Genomic DNA, 20998 nt, shown 5'->3' with positions numbered 1-20998 from the left:
CATGTCTGGTGCTGATGTCCAACTAAGCCCTTCTTCTCTTCCAGGCAAAAATTGAGGATCCAGAAACAGGGCAATGTGTGCCTCTGAACACTCCTGGGGAGCTTCAGATCCGTGGCTACTGTGTCATGCTGGGCTACTGGAATGACCCTGCCAAGACAAGTGAAGTGATCACTGCTGAGAAGTGGTACAAGACAGGGTGAGTCTGACAACTTCTCCCAGATGGTCCCACGGGGTGGCACTGGATGAGGATGCGTGGGTGTGTATAGGAGTGCGTGGCTGGGATTTCCAAAGTAGAGAAAACTGTCACAGTTTATCCCTCTGGTCTGTCTGTGACACTTACAAATGCTTTTAGCACAGAGCCCCTGGTGCTGAGTGTGCCTGGAGAGGGAGATTGTCAGTGGCCACTTGTGCACGGAGGGATTGTAGGGGTACAGGGCAGGGCCAGGCATTGCCTCCCCCCTAAACCATGGAGCTTGTGGGGATGCTGCCAGTTTCTGTACCAGGAGCTCTTGGATCTCTTCCCTGTGCTCATCTCAGCCATTATCCTCTGATCCCACCCTGGCTGGGGGAGCATCAGCCATTCTTCACCCAGCTGGGACAGACTAGAAGGGCACTGTCATTGCAGGGACATCGCAGTGCTGAACGAGCACGGCTACTGCACAATTGTGGGGCGCTGCAAGGACATGATTATTCGGGGAGGAGAAAACATCTATCCAGCAGAACTTGAGCAGTTCCTCCACACCCATCCCAAGGTTGAGGAGGTCCAGGTGAGTGGGAGGAGGTGGGGTGAGTGAGAATCTGGTTTTGGGAATCTTGTACATAAAGCTTCTGGGATTGCTGCTTTGAAGCTATTTGTCTTTCCCTGTTTTCAGCATCAAATTCCATGTAATATTGGTAAGCAAGGCGGAGGGGGAGGCTCATGGGATGGAAGGGGCATGGATTGTGGCAATCCCCTTGTGTTCCAGCTGCATGTCTGCAAAATGCTTGTCATTCTTCAGTTTTAAACTGCCTGTCCACTTTCGTGACTCCCTCTGAAATTCTTACTCAGAAAGCAGTCTGGAAGGACAGTTTTTACTGATAATTGCTCAACTCTGACATCCAGGAAGACTCTTCCAACAAGCCCCTGGAGATGAGGAGTGAGACTTAGTTTCACTCCTTTGCAAGACAGCAAAGAATTCCAGGACTGAGCAGCTGCTCCCTGTCTGCTGGGATTGTTCTCCTCCAGGTCTTGTGCCAGACGAGTTTCCCCATAAATAAACTGCTTATTTAGTCAGAGTTCTGCCTGTGCCAGGCGAGCATCTCTCTTTGGAACAGTCCCAGTGCAGATGGGTTGCAAACCAGCCCTGTTTATGTGGTTTCTAGGGCTTTATGTCACTGCTCTGGACTCAAAAGGATCAACGTGTCTCTAGCAGTTGGAGATAGTGGTTCAAGGCAGGGAATGACAGTAGGATTCTTGTGGAATAGTGGGAGCAAACTTTGGAGAGAGCTCAGGCTTGGGAAGTCCATTTCCTGGTGTCACAGGCAGAGGCCCACTAAGATCCGTGATTATAGGGGTTTTAAATAATGCTTTAATTCAACCTCATCCTTCCCCTGCCATTCCATCTGGAGATGCTGAAGCACTCGTGGCAGCCTACCAAGTCTCCTTGTTGTTTGTGAAACCTCTTGCCCCATTTTTTTGGAAGCAGAGGGATGATGACAGGTCCATGCTGCATCCACAGTGCTCCAGCACCCTGTGGGATGGGCTCAGGGAACACACCATGGGCCAGACACAGAGCCTGTGGGAGGCCAGGGACATCCCCAAGGGTCACACTGTCCATCTCTCCCAACCCAGGTGGTTGGTGTGAAGGACTCAAGGATGGGAGAAGAGATCTGTGCCTGCATCCGACTGCGGGCTGGGCAGGACTGCACCAAGGAGGAGATCAAAGCTTTCTGCAAAGGGAAGGTGGGTTCCCAGTCCTCAGCTTCCTTCCAGACCAGTACACCCAGTGGCTGCTGGCGACTGCTGGATGAAAGCCCATGGATTTAGAGCTCTGGGGGACCCAGCCCTGGCAGTGCCAGGCTGTTCCTTTCAGGCTGTGTAGCTCTGGTTTTTCTCTTCCCAGATCTCGCATTTCAAGATCCCACGTTATGTTGTGTTTGTGAGCCAGTACCCACTCACTGTCTCAGGCAAGGTAGGAGGGGGCTAGGGCAGGGCAGGAGCCCTGGCATTCTGTCCCAGCTCTTCTCTGAGTCTCTCTCCCTGCTCTCTGCCCTCTGTTCCAGATTCAGAAATACAAGTTGAAGGAGCAGATGGAGAAGCACTTGCAGCTCTGAGACTGGGAAGGCAGAGCAAAAAGCAGGATAAATCAGCCCCATTTCAGTCAGCTCTGAGTCTGGTTTTCACCTGTGCCTTGGGCTACACAATGGAGACTTTCCCTGACATCAGGCTGATGGCACTTTTAGTCAATAAAACAGAGCGCCTTTTTTCCCCAGTTGGGCCTGTTTCTTTGCCAACAGAAATACTGTGGTGTGAGGAATGGATGCTCATTTTTGGAATTCTATCCAGTTACTGAAAGACCTTATGAAGATTTAAAAATGTTGAGTGTCTCTCAGCAACTTGGCTGCAGCCATTTCACAGGAGTTGAACATATGCTGGTGGGTATTTTTCTGACACTCCTAAGTCCAAATGCCCTGGCTTGGCTTCCCAGGATAGGTGATGCCTTTTCTCCTTGGCTGCTGTGAGACTCCTGGGTTATTTAAGAGCAACTGAACTTGAAATGAGGGGCAGGGGTTTCAGAGAATGAGACTTTGCATTGGGGCTCTCTAAAACTGGCTGGAAAAGCTCACTCTGTTCCCACACCTCCCCAGGTGTTTTCCCAAAAAAAACCTTCTCCAAGGTACACATGGCTTTGTTTATTTTGTTGTTTTGGACAAGACAGACAGTAAAGTTGTTGCAGAAATACCAAAATTCTTGTCCCATCGGCAGCGTGAAGCACAGCATACCTGGGACAGCATTTTACGGGAGTTATTTGGTACCTCCCAACCATGAAACACTCCTGTGACAAGAGGGATGGCAGAGCTCCTCTTTGCCAGCAGAAGTGTCCCACCCCAGCTGGAAAGCAGAAAATGTTGCTGCCGACTCTTGCTGAGCTCCCACTGTCTCCCTGGCGGTTCCTTTGCCCGCAGAGCTACAGCTGGGCCCCTCCATGCTGCCGCTCCTGCAGGGCCTGGAGGGCAGTGGGGCAGCAGGGAGAAAGAAGAAGCGTCAGCGAGGTCTCAATCCTTCATCTCCCAGCTGGACTGTGGGCTCTACCCATGGAAGCAGACGGCGGGGCCATGTTCCCTGTCCACGTCTGCACTCTGAAAGAAAAAGACGTGGATGGTTTGTGTCAGACTCCTTTTGTACATTGTCTTTCCAGCAAGTTCTCCTGTTCCCATACTGCTCATGGGACTGTTTCAGCACTGATCCTTCCACATTTCACTCAGGTCTCCTCCCTTTCCTGGTTACCTCTGTCACCTTCCTTCCTGAAGGAAGAACTTTTACCTGCATGACAGGAGCTGTAGCCAGGGACCTTGGGGACACAGAGGGTCTCTGTGACTGATGTCTAGGGAAGGACTGTTTACCTTCTTTTGCTTCCCACAGCACTAACCCGGGTGCAGGATAGGCCTGCAGTGAGTGGAGCTTCTCCTCCCCTCCCTGACCAGTACCTCCACGCTTGGCACAACCCCTACCCTGCCCCATGTACTCACTGTAGATGGGGGGCAGTGGATAAGAAATACCAGTGCCACCAGCCCTGGCTGGTGAGGACAGACACGCTGCTAAGAAAACCAGAGGGTCCTGGTCACAGCCAGCACAGGGGGAACAGTCCCTGCCACCCCACTCCTGCCCCTGTTCTGGGAATGGGGCAGCTCCATCCATGGGTATGAGCCCTCGCTGAGCCTGGCCCCAGGGAAGCCTTCCCTACCATCCCATGCCTTCCCCAGAGCATATCCACCCCTCGCCAGCCAGGACACCTCCCGCAGTACTTCCTGCCCCTTCCCAGCCCCTGGGATTATGGATCCCCGGCTGTAAATACTCACTGTAGAGAAAGAGCTGCCCATTTTGGCTGCCAGTGCGGTCTCGGTGTGTGCAGTGCTCCAGGCTAGCTCCATGCCTTCTGCCCTGCCCGTGCCTGAGTCCCACTCTTATAGTTCTCGCTGCCTGCCCGGAATCTCCCCGGAGAGGGAAGGTGACATCAGGGGTGTTTTACACCGAAATACGCGTTACTGGCTTGGGAACAGGAACCTGCAGTCCCAGCCTTTGTCATGGGCATTTCAGAGTTCCTCTTCACTATTAATAGAGACATCTACTGACGTCGGGGTTCGTCAGCTGCGGGTTTGCAGAACCCTGCGTGGGGACAGGCCACCTTCCTCCGCCGAAACTCCGGAAAACCCTTGTGGGCCCCGAGGAGCAGCCGAGGAAGGATGCGGGGGCAGGTCCCAAACCTCGTTCGTCTGGGTAGGACACCGGGGGAGGACACTGGCCCTGGCATCCCCAGCACCGGGAGAGGACACTGACTCCTGCATTCCCGGCTCCGGGGAGGACACTGACCGCAGCACCCCCGTCATTCACAGCGAGCATCCCGCACACAGCCCGATCGGGAGCGAAGGGCTCTGCCCCCGATCCCTCCCCGGCCCCTGCGCCCCGCCCCGCCCCGCGCACGCCGGGGGCGGCCCCGCCCGGTGCCCGCCCGGTGCCCGCCCGGTGCCCGCCCGGGCCATGGCGGCGGCGCGGGGCTGGCCGCGGAGGCTGGCGGCTGCCGCTGGGGCGCTGCCTGGCGGGGGCGGCCCGGGACGAGCCCCGGGACCGGCCCCGGACACGGCCGCCCCCGCCACGGCCGCGCTCTACGTGCACGTGAGCGGGGACACGGGGGGAGCCGCGGTTTGTGTGTGTGCGGGGTGCCCGGGCAGTCACGGGTTTGCACACGTGGGGACACACGTGGGTCCGGGGGCTTGCACTCCTTGAGGGGCTGGCGCAGGTGGAAGGTGAATGTGGCTCCCTGGAGCTCACTCACACGTGGGTGCCTGTGGGACCCCGGGGCTTAGACACATCGGGGAGAGCCCAGCCTCGAACATGTCGTGGGGCTAGCCTGAGCTGGGGGGTCCTCGAGCCGTGCACATGAAGGGTCACACCTGTGGGTCGTGTGCCTTGTGGGGCAGGTGGGGGGGCACTGAGGTCCATGCACTGGCCTGGGGATGCCCCCCCTGGAAATGGAGTGGCTAGGGATGAGGGCATGGCTGTCCCCCACACGCTCCGTGCCCGCAGTGGCCCTACTGCCGCAAGCGCTGCTCCTACTGCAACTTCAACACGTACGTGGTGCCGGCGGTGGACGAGGCGGCCGTGCGCGCCTGCCTGGTGCGGGAGGCACAGACCCTGCTCCGCCTCAGCCAGGTGCACAGGTGGGTGCGCAGGGTGGGCTCCGGGGGAGTGCTGGGCCCTTCCGTGCCCACCTGCAGCTTCGCACCCTCTGCCCCACAGCGTCACCTCCGTCTTCTTCGGCGGGGGCACCCCCAGCCTGGCCAGCCCCGGCACTGTTGCGGCAGTGCTGGAGGCGGTGGCGGGGGCCGCCCACCTTCCGGCTGGGGCTGAGGTCACGCTGGAGGCCAACCCCAGCTCCGCCAGCGCATCTGTCCTTGACGGCTTCAGGGCAGCTGGGGTCAACCGCCTCTCCATCGGCGTCCAGGTGAGAGGGGCTCCCCCCGCCGCAGCCTCCGCAGCCCCCCGCGACCCCATTGTCACCGTGCTCCCCTCGCAGTCCCTGGATGACGCCGAGCTGAGGATGCTGGGCCGGGAGCACACAGCGGCAGAGGCACGGAAGGCTGTGGAAGCGGCTCGGGGGCTCTTCCCTGGCCGAACCTCCATCGACCTCCTTTTTGGGCTGCCGGGACAGAGCCGGGACGCCTGGGCCCAGCGGCTGGAGGCGACCCTGAGGCTCTGCGACGACCACATCTCCCTGTACCAGCTGACGCTGGAGCGGGGCACGGCGCTGGCAGCGCAGGTCCGGGCCGGGGCCCTGCCCACACCCCCCCAGGATCTGCTGGCTGACATGTACCACACGGCCCGGAATGTGCTGGGGGCCGCCGGCTTCCGCCACTATGAGGTCTCCAATTTTGCGCGGAAGGTGGGATGCCCCCCATGCTGTGTCCCCCAATGTCATGCTGGTCCCCCAGCAGGCTCAGCCACTCCTCTCACCCCAGGGCTCTCCCGCAGGGCGCCCTCAGCACCCACAACCTCTCATACTGGCGGGCTGAGCAGTACATCGGTGTGGGGCCAGGTAAGGGGGTGATGGGGGGCCAGTGTGGGGGCAGTGTGTTGCTATGTGCCCCGTGAACTCCGTTGTCCCCCTGCCGGGCTGCTGCAGGGGCACATGGGCGCTTCGTGCTGCGGGCTGAGGGCGGCTGCAGCCGGGAGGCTCGAGTGCAGATCCCGGAGCCTGTGGCCTGGATGCGGGAGGTGCAGAGCCAGGGACACGGCACCAGGAGCCGGGCGGTGCTGAGCCCGCTGGAGCAGTGAGTGCTGGGGTCCCCCCCTGTGCCCCCTCCCTGTCTGTGCTGGCCCACAGCTCTCTGTGTCCCCACAGGCTGGAGGAGCTGCTCACCCTGGGACTGCGCACGGATGAAGGCATCACACACGAGGTGAGGAGCCATCTGTGGGGACACCTCACCTCTACCCAATGCTAATCATAGAATGGTTTGGATTGGGTGGCACCTTAAGGCCCATCTCGTTCCACCTCCTGTTGTGGGCAGGGACATCTTCCACTAGACCAGGTTGCTCTGAGCCCTGTCAAACCTGGCCTTGAACATTTCCAGGGATGTGGCATCCACAGCTTCTCTGGGCAACCTGTGTCAGGGCCTCACCACTGTCACAGGAGAATTTCTTCCCAAAATCTAATCCAAATCTGCCCTTTCCGTCCATCCATCCCTTTTCCTGTCACTCCATTCCCTTCTCCAAAGCCCCTCTTCAGCTCTCCTGCAGCCCCTTTGGATACTGGGATGTGGATGCCCCATCACTAACACCCTTCTCTTGCCCTGGGCACACAGCGCTGGGGGCACTTCTCTCCGCAGCTGAGCCTGCAGGCCGTGTTTGGGGAGCCGGGGGAGGCTCGGGCACTGCAGCAGGAGGGCTGGCTTGTCCTGGACAGCGGGTGAGCCTCGGGGAGCTGTGGCCAGGGCCGGGGGTCTCCCTGAGGCACCGGCTCTCACCACCACCTCTTTCCCAGTGGCCTGCGGTGCACCTGGGCCGGCCTGGCCGTGCTGGACTCGCTGCTGCCCGCCCTGCTCTGGCAGCTGCAGCGGGTGCTGGGCGCTGCCCGGCGCCCACCGAGGGGAGCCCCGGCAGATGAACGAGCTGGTGGCGGGGCGCGAGGGCTGTAAGCGGCCACAATGGATAATAATGGATAATAAACCTCAAGAGCGGTGTGCTGGCTGAGGGGTGTTGGGCAGGGGCGCTGGCCGGGGGAGGTGTTACTGCACGGGAGGCCCCTGTGTCCCGGGGTTCCGGGTGTCCTGAGGCCCGCTGTCCCGGCGCCCTGCTGTTTCTAGTCGCGCAGAGTCCCGTGTCCCTGGTGTCCGGGTATTCCGGAGCCCCGGCACCCCAGTATCCCGCTGGATCCCGGTGCCCCGCCACCCTGTGTTCGTGTTCCCGGTGTCCCGGAGCCGCAGCCTCCCAAGGTCCTCAATGTCCCATTGTCCCCAGCCGTGCCGCAGCAGCACGGCGCATGCGTGCTGGCAGGCGGCGCATGCGCATAGCGGGCCGCGCCCGGGGGAGCGGTACCGCGGAGCGCCAGCAGGGGGCGCTGCCCGAGGCCGCTGCCGCCCCATCGGGGCCTATCCCGGCCCATCGCGTCCTGTCGCGGCCTGTCGTGTCCCATCGCGCTCCATCGCGGCCTGGGGCGGGCGCGGTGCCGGTGCCCGGGACATGGCGTCGCGGGGGGGAGGTCGGTCTCGAAACCGGAGTCCTCCTGGTATGGCCGGGAGAAGGGTGCGACTCAGCAGCGGCCAGGCCAGGCCGGGCCTGCGGCCTCGGCGGGGCCGCGGTTGAAGCGGCCGGAACCAGCCCCTTCCCCAGCCAGTGACCTCCTGTCATTATTTTGGATTTTTTGGTTTGAAAAGCAGCCGGTCCCACAGGGAGGGGCCCGCAGGTTAAGGGGGAGCAGTCGCTGGTGGGATCCCCTGAGTTGGGCTTGGCCCGCAGGTGCCGGAGGAGCTGCCCTGCGCATGTTTGGATTTCAGAGCTCTTGTGGCCCCGAACAGCTTTGGAAAGCCAGGGCTTTGTTATCCGAGTCGTGCAGGGAACCTGTGTGCTTGTACTTACAGCTAGAGTTGGAAACTTCCCAGGAATGCGTTGTTCCACCTGCAGGGATCTGTATTTATTTGCATTTATCTTACCGTTGTCTTTCATCTGAATAAAATGTGAGACGATCCACTCCTACTTGACCCACTTTGGTCTTTGCAGCTTCTCAGAGGTTCACTCTTTCAATTACAAGAAATGCTGAATTTATTGTTTGTTGCAAGCTTAAAGAGAAATAATCCCAAAACAGAGTTCAGCTGGAAATCATTAACCAGTCTGGGAGGAATATTGTCCTTCTTGGGAGACTGAAGAAGTCTCTTTGTCTGTTTTTAGGCAAGAAGGAAAAGACTTTGGAACAACCCTGTTCAACAACTGTAGAAGAGCCTGAGCCTGAGCCTGAGCCCGAGCCTCAGCCTGAGCCTCTTCCATATGTTCTGCAAGGAGAGGACATCCAGGCCCTTGAAATAAGGGCGGAGGACCTGGAGAAAGTATGTATGAGTATTTTTACTGCTAGAAACAGCTGCCTTAACAGACACTCTCCTCTTGGGTGTTTAACAGAGGGTGCTGCCCATTTACTTAAGCCAAAAGTCACTCCTGCAGCTGAGTTCTCATGCCATTTTGTATGTCAGGTTTTTTATCATGATAAAATGTCAGCTCATCAGGTTCAGTTGCTAAAAGTAAAGGATTATAAGTGCCTATAGAGTCCGTTCAAATGGAAGGATAAATCATCTGTATCTTCAAAATTACATTTTCAACTTTCTGATCTATTAAGACCTGTAAGTTGTTTAGTAGCTCTCATGGCTTTCCTTCCAAAACTCAGATCACAGTATGTGAGTGGAAGCATTTGAGTGACACAGAAGCAGAAATCTCTTCTGGAAAGTGATTTAAAACTCTCTTTTTGTGCCCTTGTTATAAACCGAGATCTAGGGGAGCGAGACAGTAACTGAGTTGGTATCTGCACAGCTGTGTAAGGTGTCTTGTAGGGGAAGAATCATAGAAGATTTGCCTTGGAAAGAACCTTAAAACTCCTCTATTTCCACCCCCCTTCCACTATTCCAAGTTGTTCCAATCCCCATCCAGCATGGCCGTGGACACTTCCAGGGATGGGGCAGCCACAGCTTCTCTGGGCACCCTGTGCCAGGGCCTCACCACCTTCACAGAGAAGAATTTTTCCTAATGTGTAATCTAAACTTACTCTTTTTCATGCACATGGAATCCATTCCTTCCTGGTCCTGTTGTTACATGTCCATGTGAAAAGGACTCGAGCACCCTTAGAGGAAGTGTGCTGCTATGGCTGCTGTGCATGTGCTGAAAGGATGGGATGGGATGGAGGTGAGTCAGTGTGTGCCTCACTGCCCTGTCACTGCTCCCCTCCTGCAGCTCCACGCTCCGCGCCTCGCCCGCCGTGCCGCCAGAATTCCAGTTCGCAGGAATTACCTGGTCCGAAAATCCCGGCCCAAGGAGGTGGCACATCTCGTGGCACATCCTGTTCCCCCCAAGGCACCCATGGGACCGCTGACTTTTCCTGGTAGGGTTCAACTTCACATCTTACCTCTGGGTTTTGCTTTTGCTAAGCCAAACTTTAGTGACCTGCCTCTGGGGTTGGGTGTTTTTATATGTGTGTTGTAGGATCGAGACAGTTTGATGATGGCTGTGAAGAGATCCTCCCTCATCACATTTTGGGAAGTCTCCAGGAGTTAAGGACGGAAGCCTTGGCCAAAAGAAACACTCGGGTTGGTTTGTAGAGTTAGGAAAATGGTGCTGCATAGAACTTTTCCAGAGGTAGAGTGTGGTGCCTGCAGTACCTTCCGATGCTTTCCAGCACCTATCAGGAGCAGGGCAGGCCTAAGGTGTGGTTTTCCCAGCCTCATCACACTCTGGGGGAGGGTTTGCCTTTGGAGAAACTGCACCAGCAGGTTTTGGAGTCCTGTGTGCAGGACCAGGTCATGGAGGGAACAATTACACACGCTTCCTCTTCCCTATGTGCCCTGCTGATGGTGCCAGGGAAGAGCTGGTGTTGCAGCAATGCCATTGCTGGAGTCTCATTACTCAGATAAACACTTCCATTGTATCTTAGTGTGTCCCCACTGCCCTGGTTTCCTTCCTCTCAGATTGCTAATGTAACAGTGCTGTCAATCTGAAGAATTCTTCTCCCCTCTCCCATTCCTGTTTTGGTGTGCACAGAGAGGTTCATTTAATGTTTCATTTCTCATCAGCTAGCAGGTGCTATTAAGGTTCCTCATCCAGATGTTACTGCAGCAGCTTTAGAAGAGGAGCATGGAGGAGAGGAGAAAGAAAAGGCACATCAGGCCCAACTAACAGAGCACAAAGCTTTCCAGAACTGGAGCCATCATATGGCAATGAGGAAAAAGCAGGAGAAACACCTAGGAGGTGAGAAAAGCTAAGGAGGTCTCATTCTATGAAATTCTGTGTGCAGGTGGAGAAGTTTGATGTCCCCACCCCAAATTGCAGCAGTCATTGCCCACCAGGGTTAATCCTGTTGCCATTGCAGTCTAATTCCATGTTCTCAGAGCTCCCACACTGCTCATGCTGCTGGCTCTGGATGTGGTAGGAAGGTGAGCTGGTGGCTCTGGCTGGGGAGAGGGCAGTGGGTTTGGCAGGGAACAGTGTAAGTGGGTTACAGGTGAGCAATAACAGTTGTGGCAAAGGGTGTGCCCAAAGTGCAGCACCAATGATGTGATGTTTTTTATTTATAGAAATTCTTCACAAGCCAGAGAATGAATTGCTGATGAACATGTCAGACAATTACAGGCAAATCCAGGAAGAACGTGACCTCATTGACCGGAGTCTCCCTGCCCTGTTTCCTGGAAAGGTGAGAGCCCCACTTCCTGTGTGTCCTGATTGTGCTGCTCTTGCCACACAGCACAGACACTCTTCTAAGTCAGTCTCTGAAGTGCTGTCAGGAGATGTTTATCAAAGCCACTCTGAATCCCTCAGCTTGATGTCTGAGCAGAGCTTTCAGGGACATGAAAAATAAAAACCTGAATTGTGCTATCTATACCAGCCAGGGGAAAGTGGTGATGAGCAAGTGGCATTTCTTCATTCTCACTAAAGCCTGTTGTGCCCTGGGAAGTGGCATGGGAACGTGTCACAATTGTTGTTCCAGGGGCAGAAATATCTGATAACTTCAGGCTTGGATTTTACTGATTGCCATGGAGAAAAGGGCATGGGTAAGACAGGGGGGTTATGGGAGTATCATGTTAATTATTTTTTTCACATTTATTGCACTGTCAAAGAATTTGCATTTGTGTGAGGCTTTATTTTAATATCATTTAACCTTCATGTGCACTAGATAGAAGAAAGTTCGTCTTTGACAGCAGCCTGATAGAAATTTTGGCTTCCTCAGCAGAAATGGATAATTCATAGACTTTTAAAATGCTCATACAGTCAGGGTTAGACCTCTTCTTTTTAGCTTCAAGTGCCTCTGAAAATAGCAGGTAGCTGCACCATTATCCACAACAATCAGTGGAGCCTTGTTTGCCACCCTAGGGATACCGAGTGGGAAGCGAGTTCTGGAGCCTTCCTGAGCAAATTGGGGATGAACTCACCGGGCTGACCCTGACCCTGACCCGGACTGAATGTGGGCACCCAGAACCTCTCACTCATGTGGGGAAACCCCGAACTGTCCAGAGGGAAACAGGTAAGGGAACACTGCAGAGAGGTGATCCCAAAGAAATGGGGCACAAGTGTGGAGAAGCAGCTCCTTCCCTGCTGAGCCTCCTCTTTAAAACTCTACAAGGCCAAAGTTTGGCAGAGAATGAAATTTGATTAACTGTGTGGGTGTGTAGGGAGTGAGCTCTTGTATTGGTATTTCCACAGGTCTGAAGCCTCCGAAGAAGATTCCTTGCCACCTAAACTGGGATAAGAGTCTTTTCCTGAAACATCGACGGCAGGAGCTGCAATCTGTCCTAGAGGAGCTGGGCTTTTATAAGCCGGTAAGACCAAAGGAACAAGGACATTGTTTGTGTCTCTTGTCAGCTGCTGTAGAGTAACAAAATTGTCAGGAGTTGGATCTGAAAAAAGCATTAGGAAACTGAAACTTGGTCCCACAGTGTTTCTCGTGGAAGTTCCCACATTTCCAAAGGGCCACACTTATGAAAGAGTTGTCTGACCTCCTGAAGTGCTGCATGGAGTGGTCTAGGGGCCTCAGAATAGGACCCCAAACCAGCAGCATGCAGCTTCCAGGACCTAGGCAAAGAAAAACCTGCCAAGTAGTGGTGCAGGACTTTGATTTAGTGCTATGGGGCAGAGGGAAGAGATCTTTACCCATGTGGAAGACGCACTCTGAAATAATCTCCTGAAGGCAGGTGGCCCCTCCTCCTACAAACAGAACAAACCTCACTTTTTTAGTCTTTGAAACCTGTCTCTGAGGATGAGGAATGTGGGAAGGACACTTTCTCTGTGCATCATTGCTAGTGGGGAATGCAGTCATCTGGGATTCTTGGGAATCTCAGAATTTGTTCTTTTTCCGTGTCCCTTGAGCATCCTTCAGATGCCTCTAAAAGCCATTGTGGGAGCAAGATATCACAACTGCACTTTACTTGGCTGACTTGGTGCGTTTGTCTGGTGTTTTAATGTCCTTTCTGTGTAAAAGAGCAACTGTGAGTTGATAATTTCTGTGTATGTCCAGGATCTGGAAGGACTGGAGGTGATTGGGAGAGGGCAGCCTTTCACATCTGTCTCAGCTAAGGCTTTTCTACCTACCACCATTTCTGAAGAGATTGAGATCCCGTAAGTTCTACTTTGTGGCAAAATAAAGAATTTTAGGTGTGCACCATCAGTCTGTGAGGATATCCTTAGCTGTTCTTATCCAGAATGGAGACAAGTCTCCACTGGGACACAATAAAAGGCATATTCTTATATTATAATCACTAGATCTTATATATAATCACTAGATTCTTATATTATAATCACCAGATCTACGAGCCTTTGTGCCTTGGGGCCTTGTGTCTAAGGAGCAAGAATCAGAGAAAAGTTTTGTTGAGGCTCTTCCACCAGCCTTCACTCTGTGTGGCTTCAGAGCTTAGATCAGGCAGGGTGGGATTCTACTCTCAATTACCTCCATTTGATTGAATTTTTCTAGCCTTCTGTCATTACTTTCCTAGTTTTCCCCATCCTGTCCATCTGTAACAGGCACAGCCTGAGGGCCTCTTGTCCTTTTTCACTCATGTACTTAAACAGGTCTCATTCTTTAATATTTTGGCTGTCCTGTCCTCCTTGCCAGTGACATGTAGCTAGATGGGTTCACCACATCTGCAGGGCTCTGTCCCTAAAGAGAGTACTGTGTGAGAAAATAATAAATGGGATTATTTCTTACAGGGTCTTGTAATTCGCCCCTGGTTCTCCCCTCTCTGGAAGTGAATTTCACTCCATGAAAATGCTGGCTTTTGTTTTCTTTAACAGTGACTCCTTAGGTGACTCCTTCACTGAGGTTCCAGAAGCTGAAAAGGTTCCATCTTTAGTTTTCTGTGGCGAGCCTGCTCGTTGGATCAAGGGCATCACTACTTGCAGGGTAATTGTGAGATTTTAATTGTTTAGTCAAGCTAAGCCTATTTGAGCTCCTGTGTCACAGTTGTACAATAACTGTCATCCCAAAGCCACAGAATGGGGACTTACTCTGAACATAGTAGAGTGTCCCTGTGTTTGCTCCAGAGAGGTCTAGGCTCTGGTTGTGGTGTGCTGTTCAGATTCCCAGGCTCTGTCTGTGAAATGGCCACTTCTTTGGACTTGCCTTACAAGTTCTCCTACCAAGGCTCAACCCCTTGTTTGAGCTATGACTTCATGCAGGATAAATCCTACCAGATAGAGTAGAAATTGTTCCTCTTCCTTGTAGAAGGAAATTGGTATTGCTGCCCGCCTCACCTTTGAGACTCTGGCTAGTGAGAAGGCTGAAAGCTTCCTGACAGTGACCAATGATGGCAGAGCTTCCATTTGGTACCACTGGATGAGGCTTCCCCAGCAGATCCCCTCCAGAGAAACCAGGGGGAGGAGAGTGCCCTGCTTTTACTTTGATACCAGACCAGGTATGAGGCCTGCTGCTCTCCAAGACCTTTGTACCTCAAGCACAGAGCAGGAATTTGGGAGTTACCTGGGATGTGGAGTCTGACTAATGGCAGAGCACTGCTGGGTGATTTCTCCTGAGGAAGCCACCCTGGGTGTCAGAGCTGACTCACCCCAAAAGAGCTGTGCAAGGCAGATCCCTCTCCTGGAACTTAAAGGAAAGGAGGTTGCTTCTGCTCTGTGTAAATGGGTGGAATATTGAGAAGTGAATAATTTTCTGGTGGCAAACGGGTCATAATCTTCTGGAGAGAAAACTGAGCTTGCTGTAGAAGGAGAGTGCAATGGAAATAAGGCCAGTTCAGGAACATAGGGACTGAGAGCAAATCTGGAAGGAGAATGATAGCTGGATGAAGTGTGATAACCAGCTAAACTATGGGGAAAGAGTCTCCTAGAGAGTTAAGGACACTTGGGATGGTGTTGGAAAAAGGTCAGGCTAACCAGGTGGCTTCTTGCACACCCAATGCATTTTCTCTCTTATTTCAGGTGTAATTTTGCCTGGAGAAACTCTGAGGTTTTCTTTTATTTTCAAGTCAGAGACAGCAGGCATTTTCAGCGAGCCCTGGGAATTTAGGACACATCCCCTGTTATTAGGAGGAGCTCTGCTTCAGGTGACCCTTTGGGGAATTGCTGTGTATGAGGATAAATTGGCTGTCTTCAGAGAGAAATTGGAGGTAACCAAGCATGTAGCTGGGTAACTGAGCTTTGAACTTTATATGCAAATAGAGGATAAGGGTGGGAGTGGACAACATGGTATTTTTATTGTTGTGCAATTACTGCTGAGGGTGAGATTTACAGAAAGTCTGCACATACTTGAGCAGGTTTGCAAAATGACATGAGGAGCTCTGCAGTCTATTGTAATGTTGTTACTAAAGACATGACTGTGTCTCCTAAAGTGTTCACACTGGTCCTTTAAAGAATGAAATTTCTGCTGGTAATTAATTTCATTATTTACTTAATGGGAAGGGGATTGACTGCTGTACACTATGATAGCAGTTAAGGTATAAATTGAAAATTACACTATGCTTTGAAAAGTATAGTTTGGGGGCAGGATTTGTAGCGTTTATTTGAAAAGCTGTTGGAAGTATTGCTCTGCTCAGCAGGGTTTGCAGTTGTGACTCTGTATAATGAGCAGTGTGGTTACAGGGACTGAGTTTGTGTGTTTGCATATGGAATGGGGACTGACACGTGTTGTTCTTGCTGTGGTGCCTCAGAGTGAGCTGGCTGCTCGAGAAGGTGCTACCATAGTGAAAGAATGTGTGAATGAACTGCTTAAGCCAATTCGGACACCCGAGCGCACCCCATCTCCTGTGGATGCCTGTGTCACAGAGGAGGAGCTGTTCCACAGGATAAATCCCAAGGTGATGTTTGCTATTGGATGGACTGCACAGCTGCAATAAGTGGGGAGGGCAGACCCACGGGGCTGCTGCGTGCCTGGGTTCTGAGCTGGCAGTCTGCCATGGAGGCTTGAACAGTTGGGCTTGAAGAGGGAAGGTGCAGCTCACGTTTACCTTTCCCCCATTGTCACAGTTGCATTATCAGCATCAAGTGGTAAAGCAGCTGCATAAACTATGGAGACAGCACCTGACTGTGCCTTCAGTGTTGGAGGAGGAAGTGCCCTTGGACCAGAGGAGCACTGCAGAGGACATGGAGTACCAGGAGAGCACCTTGGAGCCTCCCTCTGTCCAGAGCAGCACCACTGAGCTCCCGTGTGGGAAGCATGCATCAGAGGATGCTCCAAGGGAAAAGAGCACTGAGGAGGAAGAAGCAGGTCCTTCAGGATGGAACCTTTCCCTCGATGACTTTAAACAGGTGGGAACCTCTGTTCCCACATGCTGAGGGTGTGTTAATTCCCCTACAAACAGCCCAGCCTGCCCCAGTGCGGGCCCACCTAAAGGCTGCTGCCAATATGCTGGGAGTTTGCAAGGTTTATGATGTGTGTTGGCTCTGCTGACCACACCCTCAGTGCTCTTGTAAAGAGATTCCCAAGAGAGGCTTTGTGGGCTGTTGTGTGAAGAAGAAAAGAGAAGCACACAATATAATAGATATTTTAAGCTCTTCTCCCCATTAGCTTTCTGTCAGCCCAGGATTGAATGTGGGGGCAGGCTGGGCTTACAGCCTCCTGTGGCTCCCCCAAGGGCTCTTCTCCTTGGAGAGCCCTTCCTATTCATCAGAGAACTAGGGGGGCACTCATGACAGGCTGTGGATAAAATACAGACCTGCTTTTATTAAAGCAAGACTGCTTTGGTTTCTGTCAATGGTTTTTCTGTAGTGCTCTCTTGGAAATCTCTCTGTTGTTTTTATAACTAAGCTTTACTAGGGAGCCTTCTAGCTTGATAGAATCCCTGTTTCCCAGAACACCTGAAGTTGCAAAGGGGCTTAATATCAGTCTGATGAGGGAATCTGGGTTTGTTCTGCAGATCCTGGGTACCTTGGCCATATCCTAGCTGTGTAGGAAGCCCCATCTGGGTGTGTATGTGCCCAGTGCAGCCTGGTTTCAGACTGGTGTCCAGGAAGAGAGCTGTGGGCTGCTCCACTGAGCTCAGGGCCTGGGAATAAAGACTGAGAAGTGTTCCACAGCCCCTGTGAATTTTCTCTCACAGGCTATAATGTCAATCTCCGGGGAGGAGCAGCAGGAAGAAGCACTGACCCAGCTCAATAAGGCAGCTCTGCAGCTTTGTGTTGAACAGAGGCCAACTCAGTTAGACCTTCTGTATCCACTCTGGTGGGTTACCTTTGCAAGGAAAAGCTTGTGAAAACATTGTGTGATCAACAGCCTCAGCAAGCTCTCTTGCAAGTGTTGTGATTCAGAGTGCACATAATTATAGGAGGTCTAGAAGTCATCTTTACACTCTGGTTTTTTATAGCTTAATTGTAGCAGCTGTCTAGGACCCAAATGCCTTTTTTTTTTTTCCTGGAGATAAGTTTAGAATATTAAATGCATGTAATTTTGGAGAGTGTACAAGATTATTTCTGGCAAGACTATTCCAGTCTGTATTTATGAAACCTTTGGGTATTTTCTGTACCCTTTTACTCATATAACTGTCTCCTCCCTCATACAGTCTCTCTGTTCTTTGCTCAGACTTTCAGACTGTAAACACATCAACAGCTTTGAGCTGCTTCTAAATTAGAAGGATGCAGGTTCCTCTTGGTAAACACAGAGCAGGTAGATTTACCAATGTGTGTCATGTTGAAGAGCAGACCTAGTTTCACAGTAATATTTATGGGTTCCTGGGAGCCTGTTGATTTGCAAACCATTGAGACCTCGGAGGGCTCTAACACGAACAAAGCAATTTAGGATCCCCCTGCAGAGGTATTTAGACAGTGGGTGCTGTTTTGTTGGTTTAGTTGCACAGGCAGCTGTCAGCCATGAGGTGCCTTCACTTCTGGGACAGGCTCAAACCAAGTGGCAGCTGCTGCACTGTCTCCCTTCTGATCCTGACCATTTTCTCAGCCTCCAGCTGTGGCGTGGAGCAATTGATGACTTGGTGAGTCACTCTCTGAGGCTGAGATCCGTGCTTGGTTTGGTTAAGAAGGACATCTATGCAGAAGCTGTTCCAGAGGAAACAGGTAAATGGTGGTTTTAGCACAGCAACTGCTTTCTGTGGGCTGTTGGAAATGCAAAAAACATGATGAATTTGAACTGAAATGTCAATTTCAACATGTCTCCCTGAGGAAGAAGCATCAGGAAAATAACTGGCAGATTGTGTGACAGTAACAATACTAATTGGGATCTGTGGTTTGGCATCAGGAAAAAAACATCCCCACAAAAAAAGCCTTTTCATTCAGCTAGGTCCAGCCATGGTTTTCATACAGACTGACCCAGCAAATACTGCCTCAATGAGACCTCTTCATACCTTAGTTAAACAAAGAAGTCTTCAAGGTATTGTTTTTCAGTGCAGTACATCTCAGATTAACAAAAAGAGGATAATATATTGCAAAAGTAACGTGTTCCTACTGTGCTAGTGCAGTGGGATGGACTTTCTGGATGTGTGGATGCTTTTGGTTAATTGAAATCCTTTCTTTTGTAGAGGAAGTAAAGCAAGGAGGAGCAAAAAAAGGAGGAAAGGAAGACAAAATAGCTACTAAGAAAGAAGAGAAAAAGGATAAAGAAGGCAAAAAAAGTAGAGCGACATCAGGAAAGGAGAAAGTAGGTGTTGGGATGCCTGGTGAACCCTGAGTGCTGGGAACAGTGTGATCATCCTGAGGTTGTGTATCCTGAGTTTGAACTAATTTCCAACCCAGTGAAAGAGGTGCTGCTGCTGGGAGATGCATCTTGAAGCAGTCTGATCAGTGTCCTGACTTAGGTCCCATTTTTTCTTGGTCTGTCCCTGACTGGGATCATTCAGGCAGCAGAAAGCTGAAAGCAAAAGATGAGAATCAAGTATCTTCCATTTCTGTGCAGGTCATGAAAGGAGCAGAGTCCGTCAGAGGAAGACATGAGAAGCACAAGGTGAAAGAGGAAGCTGCAACTCCAGTTGTGGCAGCAGAACCTGTTCAGGAGCAGGTGGACCCTGTTTCACTTGAAGCATACCGGGAAAAGCTCTACATTGAAGTGAGTCTAACCAAAGCTTGTATCGTTGGCAGGGTTTTGTTCTTTTCTTGTAAGGCACACTGAGGCTCAGGGGGAGAGGCAAGCATTTTGTTAAACTCAGAAAACTGGCAGACATATGTCCCTTGTGCTGCAGCAAGGTAAGTGTGAAATCCAAATTAATTTGTTTCAGCCTGGAATCTGTTAGCAGAAATCCAGCCATCACATAGCCACATGCGGGACTTCTATCTGGGATGTCTTTAGCATTGCTTGCAGACTCTGGAGGGATCAGCTGAATTAATTGTACCTCAGATAATGTTAAACACACTTCATAGCCAGGGAAGTTATTACTAGAGCTCTGACAGCAGCAGGTTCCCACTTCTATGTGGTTGTGTGTGTGCCCATATGAAAATGTACCTCAGAAACCATCTCTGTCAGTCTCAGCCTCAAGATTTCCTCATGTGTTTTCACTGCAGCTGTCTTTGAATTTCTGCAGGTTTACAGGCTGCTGGATTCAATGGTGAGCAAAATGGTGTTGTTATTTGAGGATCTGAAGGAGCAACATGCTCTGGAGTGGGAGTGAAGCCCTTTGTATGTAGAAACAGACTTGCTTTTAAAAAATACAATAAATAACCATATTTACACAGATGGAGTGGAGATTCTTCTTTCTGAAGTGATTCAGTGGTTACAAATACCGGGCTGCTTCTTTTCTGACACACTGTGATGTGAGACTATTGCTAGATCATCTGTTACTGCTACAGATGATGCTTCCCAAGAAGAGACAAGGCAAGAAGTATCACCACTCAGAAAACATTAAGACTGGAAAATACTGGTATTTCTGCTAAAGGAGAATTTAAAAGTGCCAGTTAACATGAGGTATATTCTTTGTGTCTTGATTGTGCTTTGCTAGCAGATGAGTGAACAGGATGTCCTTGTACTCATGAATACTGGTACCAGGAGAGTAGACAAATCCATCCTGGGTTTTAGCTTATTTTGGGCATCTTGTCCAATCTCCCTTTGGGACCTGCTGACAGGAGGCTTCTCTGAGGCATTCTGGATCCCAGTGAAAACACTGTCCCAAGGGGTGTGCCACCCTGCCTGGTTTTGCACTCTCAGATTTCCTTCTTGTGCTGATCTTGCCATCTCTTTCCATTGAGCTCCAGGTACCCACACCCCATTCTGAGCCAGGTTTTACATGTTTCCTTCCAAGACTAATCACTCTTAAATGAGTGAAATTTGTGCTATAAAAGTTGTGAGCCATGCTAAATCCTCATGTTACAGCCACCCCTCCTGTCTGTCCATCTGCCTGTGTGTCTGGGCTCCATCACCATTTTCCATCTGTGTGCATCACTGCTGCAATGGGGCTTTTTGTGGAGGCATCCCAGGCCTGAGTGTGGCACATTGGACTTGGAGCAGGTTCTCAGGGCAGAGTGCGCTCTGTGTGGGGTCTGTCTTGGCCTGGTGTCAGTAAGTGCCACCTTCCTGCTAAAGTTGCTGGACAGCATTCCCCAGAAAGGCTTTGGCCCTGTAGAGCAATGACATCAGTGCAGATCATTAATTGGGGATGCTGATCCTGCTGGAGCTCTTAAGCAGCAGATGCCCATCCATGCTCAGCATCGCTCAGCCATGAGTTCAGTGCTCCAGGTGTGCCCCTTGGGCACATGGCCCTGTCCCTGGGCTCGCAGCTGCACATGTAGCATGCAATGACTGCTCCTTCTGCTGCATTGGTGTCTTCTGCTTTCTCATTTTAACTCCTGTGCTCTCCCTGGGGAGAGATCTATTTCTCCCCTTGGCTCCCAGCAATACCATGTCAAAGCACAGCTTGTTTTTTTCACTGGCCAGGTGAGGCTCCTCATCTTTTGAGATATTTTCTCATAGTGGGGTGTGGGGAAGCATTTTGGCTTCTGTAGCAGAAGAAGCCTCCTCTGGCTCAGTGGGCAGAGACCCACAAAGGGAATGTCTCTGCTCAGCATTCCTGGAGTGAGAATTTCAGCAACATTTTGAGAATTAGGAGGAAAAAGGCCTGAAGTTGGGGTGTGTCTCACAGGCTCTGACAATTGCTCCTGCCTCCCTGGAGATGA

The 20998-nt window shown here is 51.8% G+C and overlaps 3 protein-coding genes across 5 annotated transcripts in view; all 3 read left to right on the top strand.

The window, feature by feature from the left end:
- ACSF2 (acyl-CoA synthetase family member 2) overlaps window positions 1-2471 on the top strand; it is a 37723-nt gene extending 35252 nt beyond the window's left edge. Inside the window, exons 12-16 of the mRNA XM_064728418.1 lie at window positions 45-196; window positions 626-767; window positions 1832-1942; window positions 2103-2171; window positions 2263-2471. Coding sequence (XP_064584488.1) covers window positions 45-196; window positions 626-767; window positions 1832-1942; window positions 2103-2171; window positions 2263-2313 — 525 coding nt within the window. The 3' untranslated portion in view covers window positions 2314-2471. The remainder of the gene's footprint in view (window positions 1-44; window positions 197-625; window positions 768-1831; window positions 1943-2102; window positions 2172-2262) is intronic.
- Window positions 2472-4738: 2267 nt separating this feature from the next.
- RSAD1 (radical S-adenosyl methionine domain containing 1) lies at window positions 4739-7437 on the top strand. Its single transcript, XM_064728544.1, has 9 exons — window positions 4739-4873; window positions 5285-5418; window positions 5498-5702; window positions 5775-6140; window positions 6230-6293; window positions 6381-6528; window positions 6600-6654; window positions 7060-7163; window positions 7239-7437. The coding sequence occupies exons 1-9, from the start codon at window positions 4739-4741 to the stop codon at window positions 7390-7392; spliced, it is 1365 nt and encodes a 454-aa protein (XP_064584614.1). The 3' UTR covers window positions 7393-7437.
- Window positions 7438-7558: 121 nt separating this feature from the next.
- MYCBPAP (MYCBP associated protein) lies at window positions 7559-19563 on the top strand. Of its 3 annotated transcripts, none has more exons than XM_064728542.1 (19): window positions 7559-7955; window positions 8642-8796; window positions 9689-9836; window positions 9938-10041; window positions 10525-10699; window positions 11026-11141; window positions 11819-11969; window positions 12149-12264; window positions 12960-13060; window positions 13733-13841; window positions 14163-14352; window positions 14873-15060; window positions 15601-15747; window positions 15917-16198; window positions 16990-17111; window positions 17841-17956; window positions 18418-18536; window positions 18792-18941; window positions 19414-19563. In XM_064728542.1, exons 1-19 carry the CDS (start codon window positions 7697-7699, stop codon window positions 19498-19500), a joined length of 2835 nt encoding a protein of 944 aa, XP_064584612.1. In that variant the 5' UTR covers window positions 7559-7696; the 3' UTR covers window positions 19501-19563. The 3 variants fall into 3 exon arrangements, 2 of the variants coding, with proteins under 2 accessions (XP_064584612.1, XP_064584611.1); XM_064728541.1 differs by having other exon boundaries at window positions 7559-7982; XR_010442316.1 differs by lacking the exons at window positions 16990-17111; window positions 18792-18941; window positions 19414-19563 and having other exon boundaries at window positions 7559-7982; window positions 18418-18533.
- Window positions 19564-20998: the final 1435 nt, after the last annotated feature.

The sequence above is a fragment of the Zonotrichia leucophrys genome, chromosome 18, assembly GCF_028769735.1.
Source record: "Zonotrichia leucophrys gambelii isolate GWCS_2022_RI chromosome 18, RI_Zleu_2.0, whole genome shotgun sequence".
NCBI lineage: Eukaryota > Metazoa > Chordata > Aves > Passeriformes > Passerellidae > Zonotrichia > Zonotrichia leucophrys.
Note: the sequence above shows the minus strand (reverse complement) of the source record. Positions and strands in the feature narration are given on the sequence as shown.